Raw genomic sequence first — 13,284 nt, 5'->3', positions numbered from 1 at the left:
CAAATTAATGGGTGACATGGAAGCGTATGATAGATATAAGATGGTCTGTAAGCAAGTCACAAAGGAGATTAGGCAGGCAAAGGCAGATTATGAGAAATCCTTGACAAAGGATGCAAAGAAAAACAGAAAAGAATTCTTTACCTATTTAAACTCAAGAAGGAAAGGGATGAATCAGATTGGGCCACTGGATGTTGATGGTTCAACAGTTGAGGATCCTGCTCAGGTGGCTAACAATCTAAACGAGTATTTTGCATCTACATTCACACATGAGGAGTTATTCAGGAAGGAGAATGTCGTAGGTGAAGTAAACATTGGCAGTGAGCTAGAAGATTTTCTAATAACTGAGAGGAAAGTGGAGGAGAAATTGTTGAGGATAAACATAAAAAAGGCACCCGGGGTGGATGGGATCTATCCAGTTATATTAAAGGAGGCAGCAAAGGAAGTAAGCAAACCCCTAGCCATAATTATGAGAGCTTCTTTGGACTCAGGGGAGGTACCCATAGACTGGAGATGTGCAAATGTAACCGCAGTTCACAAAGGAGGATCAAAGGCTGACACGAGTAATTATAGACCTGTTAGTTTAACTTCGGTTCTAGGAAAATTAATGGAGGCACTGGTTAAAGAAGCACTGCAGGATCATTTAGACAAGACTTCAGTTATAACTCAGACACAGCATGGTTTTGTTAAGGGGAAGTCTTGTCTGACCAACTTGATTGGATACTATGATGCAGTCACAAAAGAACTGGATGCAGGGAATAACTTTGATATTATATATTTGGATCTTAGAAAGGCTTTTGATACTGTTGCGCATGGAAGACTGCTTCACAAATTGGAGCAGTGTGGCATTGGAGGCAAATTGCTGCTATGGATAAAGGGATGGTTGAGTGGCAGAAGACAGAGAGTGGTAATCAATGGACACAGCTCAACGTGGACTAATGTTATTAGTGGAGTTCCTCAGGGTTCAGTGTTGGGTCCATTGTTGTTTTCTGAATTTATAAATGATATAGATGATGGTATATCAAGCTTAATGTCCAAGTTTGCAGACGATACAAAGGTTGGCAGGGTTGTTAAGGACACTACTGATGCTATGCTGCTGCAACAGGATCTGGAAAGGTTGAGTAGATGGGCTGAGAGATGGCAAATGAAGTTTAACATTGACAAATGTAAAGTACTACATATGGGAAACAGTAACCCCAGATTTTACGTATCAACTCTGTGGTACTACGCTGACAGTGGTAGAGAATGAAAAGGACCTGGGGGTAATTGTGCAGGCAGATATGAAGTTCTCTGACAGTGCAGACGAGCTGCAAGAGTAGCTCATGGTGTCTTGTCAGTGATATACAGGAATTTTTCTAGCAGGGATAGGGATGTGATTATTCCCTTGTATAAGGCATTGGTCAAGCCACACTCAAGTCCTGTATAAGGACTTGAGTACTGTATACAGGTCTGGAGGCCTCATTTTAAGAAGGATGTAGAGCTGCTGGAACGAGTACAGAGAAGGGCAACAAGATTAGTGAATGGAACAACGGGTTGCTCTTACGAAGAAAGGCTTAAGTTTTGCAACTTACAGAGTCTGGAGACTAGGCATCGGCGAGGTGATCTGATAGAGGTGTATAAGGCTTTGAATGGCTTGAGCATGCTCAATGCCAATGGGATTCTTCCTCTTGCTCAGAATAATCACCTGAGAGGGCATAAATTCAAATTGAGGAAGGACGGATGTCGGATAGATGTGCGGAAATTTGCCTTTAGCCAGCGGGCAGTTGGTTTGTGGAATAGACTTCCATCACTTGTTGTTGAAGTTGATAGCCTAAACAAATTTAAGGCTCAGCTGGACAGGTATTTCGAACCAACGGAGGGGTGAAATGGGAGTAGTAGTTGTGTTTTTTTTTTTTTTTTTTTTTTGGCTGATGCTGAATAAGCTTGCTTTCTTGCATCATATGCCTCTACTAATGCTAATGCTAATGCTAAAAAGCAGTGTGTTTGGTGTGTAAGGACACTGTCAGTTTTTAAAGAATATAATTTAAAACAACACTATGATTCCAAGCATAAATCTTATGATAAATATAAAGGAGTGTTGTGAAAATAAAAGTGTTCAAAGTTGCAAAACGAATTATGAAAACAACAAAACACACTGAAAACTTATCAGTCAAAAAATTTATCTGTTGAAGTGCCAGTTATCAAGTTGCACATTTGATCACTTTTGAAAGTAAACCGTTCAGTGATGGTGAATTTGTTAAACAGTGTTTGTTAAACGTCGTGGAAGAAATTTGTCCGGAGAAATGAACAGTGACACAAGACCTTAGTTTGTCTCGACAATAAATTATGTGAGGAGTAGAAGATTATGCCAAGTAGAAGATTAATCAATTATGCAAAGAGATTGGAAAGAATTTGTTCGAACAACTTTTGGAAAACATAAAACAGATGAAATATTTTAGTGTGGCACTGGATGACAGTACTGATGTAAATGACACAGCCCAACTCCTCATCTTCATACGTGGAATTAATGATAATTTTGTACCAGTTGAGCATTTAGCTGATCTACAGAGTATGCATGGAACAACTACAGGTGAAAATCTTTTTGAGAATTTTTGCCAAAGTATTGAAAAGTTAGAATTAAATATTAAAAATCTGGTAGGAGTCACAACTGACAGTGCAAATATATGACTGGTAAAAAACTTGGGCTTATGGGTAGAATAACCAAGAAAATGATAGATATCAGAGCTGAACCTCCGATTGGAATTCACTGCATTGTGCATCCAGAAGTTCTCTGTGGGAAAGTACTGGATCTCCAACACGTTATGAATGTGGTTATTTCGACTGTAAATTTTATAAGGTCACATAGCCTTAATCACCGTATGTTTCAACAGTTACTTTCAGAAATTGAAGCTGAATATGAAGATGTAATTTTGCATAGTTCAGTGAGATGGCTTAGTCGTGGCAAAGCGTTATATCGTTTCTTTAAACTGCACCATGAAATCAATATTTTTATCACAGAAAAAGGAAAACCAATAAAACAACTATCAAATATGGAGTGGCTGTGATCTTGCAATTCTTACAGACATTTCTAGTCATTTAAATGCTCTTAATTTAAAATTACAAGGGAAAGGAAATTTGGTCTCTGATTTGTATGGTGACATCAAATCATTTCAGAATAAGTTGTTATTATTTGAATCCCAAATTGAGTGAGACAATTTAGTTCACTTTGAATGTTGTACCGAGCTAAAAAAGAAACACACATTTCCAAAGAAACATTGCCTCTCATTATTAAAATTACTTTTTGACGAGTTTTAAAGTCGATTTGCTGATATAAGATCCCATGAAAAAGACATAAGCTTGCTTGAGAATCCATTTACTTCTATTGCTGAAAACTACAATCCCAGCTTGAAGCTTGAAATTATTGATCTTCAAGCCAAAACATTGTTCAAAAATAAGTATATGGACTGCGAAAATAAACTACTTGAATTCTACAAGATTCTCCCATCTGAAGATTTTCCGATAATAATAAAAGAAAATGCCATGAAAATGGCTACTTTGTTCGGATCAACGTATGTTTGTGGGCAAGTTTTTTCGCGAATGAAATCAAATAAATATTTTAAAAGAAACAGAATAACAGAAGAGCATCTTCATTCATATTGAGAATTGGCATCACAAATTTTTAACCAAATTTTGAACAGTTATCTAAAAATATCCAACCTCAATCATCTCATTAAATGTTAAGTTTTGTTCAGTGAACAAATTGTATTGTGTGTTGTACTTAATAAATTTTTCAAATATTTTCGATTTTAGGATTGTTACATTTATTTATTCACCTTAATATTGAAAAGCAGCGATCCTTTTCAGATTTAAAATTAAAAGTAAGGTATTAAAAAAAAAAGTAAAATATTTTTTTAAAAACTTTTGTAAGTTATATTTTTATAATTTTAATAAAATATAAAAAAATAAATCACTGCCATAGATTTCTTGCACATAAGTGTTGGGAATTTGCATTTTTTTTATATAGCCTGAAAATAAAAATGGTAACATGAAAATAGAAACTTCCTTTTACATGTAAACAAGGCATGGGAATGTAACACCCTAATTTTTCTTGAGAATCACTCAGTGCGGCCCACAAAACAAATCGAACTTTGAATACGGCCCCTGTACAGAAAAAGGTTGGACTCCACTGGTCTAGATGATCCTGTAATGCATCTTTAACCAGTGACTTCATTATTTTACCCGGAACAGAAGTTAAACTAATTGGTCTGTAATTACTTGTGTCACCCTTCGATCTCCATTTGTGAATTGCGGATACATTTTCACATCTCCAGTCCATGGGGACTTCCCCCGAGTCCAAGGATGCTCTCATAATTATGGCTAAGCATTTGCTTAGTTCCTTTGCTGCTTCCTTTAATATAACTGGATAGATCCCATCCACCCCAGGTGCCTTATGTTTAACTTCAACAATTTCTCCTCCACTTTGCTCTCAGTTATTACAAATCATTAAGCAACCTTGTTACAATTTGATAAACTTCTGGCATTTTCTTTCCTTAACTCCTCATGCGCGAATGTAGATGCAAAATACTCATTCAGCTTGTTTGCTATCTGAGCAGGATCATCAACAGTCGAACCATTGATATCAAGTGGACCAATCTGATTCATCCCCTTCCTTTTAGAGTTTTTATAAGTAAAGAAATCCTTACTTAGCATCCTTTGCCAAAGATTTCTCGTAATTTGCCTTCATTTGCCTAATCTCCTTTGTGATTTGATTACAGACTAGTTTATATCTTCCATAGCCTTCTGTGTCGTCTGATAATTTATATGCATCCCATGCATTTTCTTCTCTACCACAAGTCTCATTACTTCAGTTGACAACCATTTAGGCCTAAACCTTAAACAATATTTCTTAATAGGTATGAAAAGTCTAGTCCACGATTAATTCTTTGAATGCTTCCCACTTAGAATTTGTTGTTTGTAACATCATCATCAGTTGGTTCCACTGAACAGAATTTATAAACTGTCTGAGACCACTGTAGTCACCTTTATGGAAGTAAAAACCCTTCCCTTTACCCCTGATGGTAATTATATTTTTAAGTAAATCCCACATCAGTACACTGTGATCACTGCCACCTAGTGGTTCCTTTATCTGCCAATTCTTAATACACGAATTATCACTGCTGATAACCAGATCAAGAGAATCACCCTCTCTTGTTGCCTCTCGAACATGCTGCTGCAGAAAACAATCACCCAATAAACCCACAAAAGTCTTGTTGATTTATTGGATGTGTCTAGTGTGCGAGTAACCAACCCACAAGTCCAGTCATTATCTGGGAAGTTAGAATCCCCCATTATAAGACATTCTGATTTACTAGCCCACTCTATTTCTCTGTACAATTGTTCATTGTACTCATTCGATTCATTAGGCCTATAACACAGTCCTTGTCTTATTTTTGCTTTCCAAGTGCTTATGTCACACCAAACTGACTGAACATTGCATTGTCCATCTATGTCAACTGGATGCGCTTCCTTTGATTTATGTTTTTCTTAATTAACAGCATAATCCCTCCTCTCTTCCTATCCTGTCTATCCTTTCTGTAAACATTGTACTCCCCAAATTCCAATTCTGCATTCCTAATATCTGTGTGACACCATGTCTCTGATATCTGCCTTTGATGTCTTGACCAGCACTTCAAATTCATCAAATTTATTTACTATACTTCTAACATTGGTGTACATGCACCTATTCTTATTTTTAGTTACCCTAACACATCCCATGTATTTATTTGTTTCATGATGACTGCCATCAGTCCCTGAAATCCCCTGCACCCCTTGCTCCAGGCCGCTGCTCATTCTAATAGAAGTAGTGCAAGATCACCTTCATCTCTGCCTGCCGCTACTTTTAATCTTTTAGTCTGCGAATCCCCCCCAAGCTAGCAGTTTTCTGACCCACCTAAAGCTGTCTTGATAGCATCAGCAAACACTCCTGCACCCTTTCTATTTAAGTGTATCCCATCCCTTTAGAAACAGTCTCTCCTGTTAACAAGCATAGACCACACTGAAAAAATTCTACTCCATGAGCCTTGCACAATCCCTCCAGGGCTGAATTGATTGACAAGGCTCTCATCATATACTCACTCCTATCATGCTGGGCAGAATTGCAGACACTTTCAAATTTAACCCTAACTCAACTTTTTTTCAACATTGCCCTTTACTTGTTAAGTAAATCTGTAGATCTCCCACCCTTAATGTCATTGGTGCCAACATGTACAACAATATCACCCTTTGTGCCCTTAAAAGATGATATCTGCTCTACAACATAAACTTTTGCCCCTGGCAGACGTACCCTGGGCCTATTCCATCTATCCTTTTTACACAATATATTACCCATCTCTCTCTCTCTCTCTCTCTCTCTCTCTCTCTCTCTCTCTCTCTCTCTCTCTCTCTCTCTCTCTCTGACAATAGAGTCACCAGACTCTCTGACAATAGAGTTTTTTTCAACATTGCCCTTTACTTGTTAAGTAAATCTGTAGATCTCCCACCCTTAATGTCATTGGTGCCAACATGTACAACAATATCACCCTTTGTGCCCTTAAAAGATGATATCTGCTCTACAACATAAACTTTTGCCCCTGGCAGACGTACCCTGGGCCTATTCCATCTATCCTTTTTACACAATATATTACCCATCTCTCTCTCTCTCTCTCTCTCTCTCTCTCTCTCTCTCTCTCTCTCTCTGACAATAGAGTCACCAACTATAACTCCTGTGGGACCAGCACATTCTGCCTTGGAGATTGCCACTGTGTTGCCTGATGCACAAGAGTGAGATCTGGCGTTGAGTTGGGCAACTGAGATCTTGGCGGGCCCCTCATATTAATTTTTTCGAGGGCATCTACCCTACACCTCAAGCTCTCATAGATCCTGTTTGCTCTCTTCCTTTTCTTATTTTTTTCTATTTGACTTCTTTACCTATTCTTTTTTTTTCTTCCTATCTAGGAAATGAGAGTGCAAAGAAGGATAGAATGAGTGAGATTGGTACGAAGATCGGTTTATTGAACCAGATTGTTATGAGAAATAACTGTGCTAGATCAGTAGATTCCTGGGCTGCTGGCTCCATGTGTCATGGATAGTAACTATCTGGTGGCAGTTTTTGCTGCCTGCCGGATAGGCAGCAGAAACTTTTATGGTACACTTACACCACTACAATGATTGGCCTTTATCAGTATAGTATCAATACACACACACACACACACACACACACACACACACACACACACACACACACACTTGCAGAGTTGACACAGTTTGCTTGGGACTTACATAATAAAGAAATATAAAAAAATATTGTGAACAGGACAACAAAGTTCTGTTATGAAAAACCATAGCATTATCTGTGTCTCACTGGCTGCAAAAACAGTTTAAAGGAAAAGATAGTCTTGCAAGTATTACATAAAGAAAGAAATGTTTCCTTTTTTTACATGGACTTTTAAAGAGAAATGTGACTGTTGATAAAAGTGCCAGATTTCTTTCTTAATGTTTCTGGATTTTAAAACATTGATTTTTGTATATAATGTACCAAAATTTAAAGAATTCCAGATTGCTTTACAGAGTTTAGTGTGTGTGTGTGTGTGTGTGTGTGTGTGTGTGTGTGTGTGTGTGTGTGTGTGTGTGTGTGTGTGTGTGTGTGTGTGTGCGCACAGGATATCGATAAAGTCCCTGTGCACTTTAACTTTAAAACTGCAATAAATTTTAAAAAATTAGGTTCTATATGAGACAAAAACAATGGGTAAAATGTATTGGAAAGATAATTTATTATAGTTTTTATACACAAAAATAATTACTTAATTTACTCCAATTTTTTTTTTTTTTTTTTTTAAATTTTTTTGCCTCAGTAGAAGAGATATCTATATCAGTGGTTAGAAGAAAATTTATGACACATTACACAAAGGAAGCACCAGTATCATGGATAGGCCACATCTTATGGCCTATTCACAAGAGTGTCTGCTGGATGGTGCACTCAGAAATGTTACTCTGTGTGCTCTGGTTGTAGTCTGCCATTAATTGAGGGATCATGAGCTATCTGTTATCCCAGACAGCACGTGCCAACCCCCATTCAACTTGACTATCAACCAGTGGTGGTCTTCCCATCATAGAATGTTGGGTGATTGTGTGTTCTTCTTTGTACCATTCCTGCCACACCTTCACTACAGTGGCCTTTGAACAGTTGACAATGCCTGTTGTTGCTGAGATGCTGGCCTCTGCCTTCTTAGTGCTGCAAATCCTTCCCCATTGAAACCCCGTCAGGTCCTTGCCTTTCCCCAATGCATGGGCTTCATGCTGAAGCCCATGCATTGGGGAACTACCTGTGCCATCGCTATACATGCTGTTCTAGTGGGTGACATTACTCCTAGGTGCTGTAAGATGCATCCACTCACGAGCCAAAACAAAAGATTAAAGGTCATAATCTTTTGGCTCATCATCATCAGCCATTTTCAATCCACTGCAGGATGAAGGCCTCTCCAGAAACTTTCCAGTTCCTTCTGTTTTGAGCACTGGCCATCCATTTACATACCAACTAAGAAATATTGTTCAAGGTTTAGGCCAAAATGGATGTCAGATGAACTAATGAGGCATATGGCAGAGAAGAAAAATGCATGGGATACATACAAATTAACACATGACACAGAAGCCTATGATAGATACAAGTTGATATGCAACCAAGTTACAAAGGAGGTTAGGCAGGCGAAGGCAGATTACGAGAAATCCTTGGCAAGGGATGCAAAGAAAAACAGCAAAGAGTTCTTTACTTATGTAAACTCTAGAAGGAAGGGGATGAATCAGATTGGTCCACTTGATATTGATGGGTCAACTGTTGATGATCCTGCTCAGGTAGCTAACAAACTAAATGAATATTTTGCATCGACATTCACACATGAGGAGTTATTCAGCGAGGGGAATGCCAGAGGTGTATTCAACTCTGGAAGTAAGCTAGAGAATCTTGAAATAACTGGGAGTAAAGTGGAGGAGAAACTGTTGAAGATAAACACAAGAAAGGCACCCGGGGTGGATGGGATCTATCCAGTTATATTAAAGGAGGCAGCAAAGGAAGTAAGCAAACCCTTAGCCATAATTATGAGAGCTTCCTTGGACTCAGGGGAGGTACCCATAGACTGGAAATGTGCAAATGTGACCCCAATTCACAAAGGAGGATCAAAGGCTGACACAAGTAATTATAGACCTGTGAGCTTAACTTCTGTTCCAGGAAAATTAATGGAGGCACTGGTTAAAGAAGCACTGCAGGATCATTTAGACAAGACTTCAGTTATAGCTCAGACACAGCATGGTTTTGTTAAGGGGAAGTCTTGCCTGACCAACTTGATTGGATACTATGATGCAGTCACAAAAGAACTGGATGCAGGGAATAACTTTGATATTATATATTTGGATCTTAGAAAGGCTTTTGATACTGTTGCACATGGAAGACTGCTACACAAATTGGAACAGTGTGACATTGGAGGCAAAATGCTGCTATGGATAAAGGGGTGGTTGAGGGGGAGAAGACAGAGAGTGGTAATCAATGGGCACTGCTCATCGTGGACTGATGTTATTAGTGGAGTCCCTCAGGGCTCAGTGTTGGGTCCATTATTGTTTTCTGTATTTATAAATGATATTGATGATGGTATATCGGGCTTAATGTCCGAGTTTGCAGACGATACAAAGGTTGGCAGGGTTGTCAAGGACACTACTGACACTATGCTGCTGCAACAGGATCTGGATAGGTTGAGCAGATGGGCTGAGAGGTGGCAAATGAAGTTTAACATTGACAAATGTAAAGTACTACACATGGGAAACAGCAACCCCAGAGCAACGTATAAACTCTGTGGTACTACACTGACAGTGGTAGAGAATGAAAGGGACTTGGGGGTGGTTGTGCAGGCAGATATGAAGTTCTCTGAGCAGTGCAGACGGGCTGCAAGAGTAGCTCATGGAGTATTGTCAATGATATACAGGAATTTTTCCAGCAGGGATAAGGAGGTGATTATTCCATTGTATAAGGCGATGGTCAGGCCACACCTAGAGTACTGTATACAGGTCTGGAGGCTTCATTTCAAGAAGGATGTAGAGCTGCTGGAACGAGTACAGAGAAGGGCAACAAGATTAGTGAATGGAACAAAGGGGTGCTCTTACGAAGAAAGGCTTAAGTTTTGCAAATTACAGTGTCTGGAGACTAGGCACCAGCGAGGTGATCTGATAGAGGTGTATAAAGCCTTGAATGGTTTAAGCATGCTCAATGCTGATGGGATTCTTCCTCTAGCTCAGAAAAATCACCAGAGAGGGCATAAATTCAAATTGAGGAAAGACAGATGTAGGATAGACGTGCGGAAATTTGCCTTTAGCCAGCGGGTGGTTGGTTGGTGGAACAGACTTCCATCCCTTGTGGTGGAGGTTGATAGCCTAAATAAGTTTAAGGCTCAGCTGGACAGGTATTTTGAACAAACAGAGGGGTGAAGTGGAAGTGGGTTTTTTTTTTTTTTTTTTTTTTGGCTGATGCTGCATAAGCTTGCTTTCTTGCATCAAATGCCTCTACTAATGGTAATGCTAATTTACTACTCAAAAACTCATGAATTTCATCTATCCATCTCCGCCTTTGTCTTCCAGGTTTTCTTCTGCTCCTCTTGGGTACCATTCTGTTATTTTCTTAGTCCATCTGTCATCATGTCTTCGAGCTATGTGTCCTGTCGAAGACCATTTTAGTTCTTTAGTTTTGATAAGAATGTCCTTTACTTGAGTTTGCTGCCCAATCCATGTGTTTCTCTTCTTATCTAACAGTCTGATTCCCATTATAATTTGTTCCATTCTTCGCTATGTAGTTCTCAGCTTCTCTTCCATTCTTCCATTAGGCGCACTATAGCCTCAGCAGCTTATGCGCCATTAAACCTCCATAACACCCACACACACACACACACACACATTCTTCCATCTTCATGCTCATGAGTGTATATTATAAAATGTTTATCTAGCCTGCACAGATTTGCATAGTGCTCAAGTTAGCATTTTTCATACTCTGTCTTAAGAAACTTCCTTAAGAAGAATATGAAACACATCATTCCATATACAGCATAAACACAACTCTCCATATAAATCTATCTCATCCACAAATAAGAAAATTACTGTTTAACAGAGGATCTATGCTGTTTTATCATGTAGCCAGAAATATAAAAAAAAAAAGAGAGAGATTGATACTATAAATAATAAATTGATTAAAAATATTTCTGACATTTTTATAAGCCATACTTTACCCATTCAGATATATTATATGGTAGCCTTCCACTTTGTGCCTTTCTCCCACTTTGTGCTTTTCTCCATCCTTTCCTTTTGAAGCTCAGCTTCTTTTTCTTAGTAGTCTTATCTATAGAGATCAGAAACCAAAGTCACATACAAATCATATTTTTACCTCAGTAATAACTCATATAAGTTCATGACTCTAATACATTTTGAAAACTATAATTTTTTATACGGTCCATTAATTCCTTTAGTGTCCCAAAATGTATATAGATATGTAATTTTGTGCATTAATTTATATAATATATATATTTAAATAAGAAGTGTGATCAAAAAGTTTGGCCACTGAACTAATGTGGAATGATGTAGCTTACTAACTACTTGGATGGGTTTCCTTTGAAGTAGAAGCTTTGACCTATATACACTAATTCCAATGCTTCTGCAATTTCTTTTGGAACTGCCAGCAGTTCTTGTGTCACGTTCTAAATAATTTCCTTAGTCACTGCAAAAAATCTGTGGTCCTTCAAGGGTGTTTTAAGATTGGGGTGGGAGAGGAACTTCAGGGAATTGGCACTTGAAACATTATCACATTGCAAGTGCCAATTCCCTGAACCCCACTTCTCTGGCTGTTTTCTCTGAATAGCAACACACAATTGCCATAAAAATGATTTGCAGTATTCCTGGTTCACCATTTGATCATGCAGGATAAATTTGTATTAAACAATGCCTTGTAAGTCAAAAAATATGATAAGGGTGATTTTTGCATTTGATGAATATTTTCTTGCTTTTTTGGGCCTTGGAGAAGACTGAGTCTTCCATTTAAAGGACTGGGCCTTTGTTTCTGAATCATACCAATATGCTTGTGATTTGTCACCAGTAACGATGGAAGAAACAAAGTGTGGATCAGCAGTAGCATATCAATGAAGATCCTAACATTCAAGGACTTTCTATTCTCTGTGTCTGAGACACAAACTAGCCTGAATTATGTTGCATTCCCAAATCTTGTGTTAAAATTGAGTGACATGTTCCACAAGCAATACCACTTTTACCAGCAACTTTGTAGATTGTTAATCATCGATCACTCCTGATCAAATCCTGAACAGGAGCAATTGAATCAGTTTTTGAAGTTGAAGGACAACCAGAGTAGGGATCTATGGTCAAGTGGCCCACTTTAAAAATCTACGCATAGTATCTTCTCCTAACATTGTGTTTGACATTTTACTTAATTCGAAACAAAATTTGGTACTAATTTGTTGCTCAGTAAAATCAATTATTTTAGAATGCAGCTACACACATAAAACAACTTCTGTTCAATGTGCACTAATTCAGTGAAAGTGTATGTTGAATTTTGTTTTATTATGTTTGTTATGAATCATTTATTTACTGCAGATAAATAGGCAGTTTGTGTGTTACCATATCTAGGTAAGTCACTGAACATATAGTAACAAGTTGCAGCTCATTATGCAATTTCAAGATACAAAGTTAGTGTTTCCTGAACTTTTTGATCATGCCTCATGTGTGCACAAGCATATGCTAAACTCCAGTTTAAATTAAAAATGTGTAAACAGTATATAATAAAAGGTCAACATCATATGTGCACACTATACCTTTTTAGTACATTCTGTATACAGAATGCAATATATTCTGTATACGTGCACCATATGTTTTCAGACTGGGTTCTGTGACAACTTATTGAGGTTCTGTGAGATTTTTTCTGTGTGAGAGAGAGAGAGGTGCGATTTTATGGTCCTTATGTTTGTTTTTTCAGTGAATGATGACTGATAACACAGAAAAAAGTCTGAGATATAATTATAATATTTTAATCCAAACAAAAAAATAGCCAAAGTTTAAAACTGTTTGGTGCAGTTCAAAGCATTTCTTGCAAATGTTCCATTAATTTCACATCATCGATTTTTTATTTAAATTGTATTCGTATAATGTTGTTTATAATTTATTGTTAAATTATTACTGATTTTAAAGATATTTGAGTTCGGTCATAGATTTCTTTGATGATTGTTTTCTACAGCA

General features: G+C 37.8%; 1 protein-coding gene across 1 annotated transcript in view; it reads right to left on the bottom strand.

Moving 5' to 3' along the window:
- Positions 1–13,284, bottom strand: part of LOC150085297 (uncharacterized) — a 139,569-nt gene that overhangs the window by 16,932 nt on the left and 109,353 nt on the right. Inside the window, exon 10 of the mRNA XM_090374517.1 lies at positions 11,274–11,383. Coding sequence (XP_090230643.1) covers positions 11,274–11,383 — 110 coding nt within the window. The remainder of the gene's footprint in view (positions 1–11,273; positions 11,384–13,284) is intronic.

Source organism: Mastigoproctus giganteus, chromosome 5 (genome assembly GCF_048544385.1).
Source record: "Mastigoproctus giganteus isolate SK-2022 chromosome 5, ASM4854438v1, whole genome shotgun sequence".
Taxonomy (NCBI): Eukaryota; Metazoa; Arthropoda; class Arachnida; order Uropygi; family Thelyphonidae; genus Mastigoproctus; species Mastigoproctus giganteus.
Note: the sequence above shows the minus strand (reverse complement) of the source record. Positions and strands in the feature narration are given on the sequence as shown.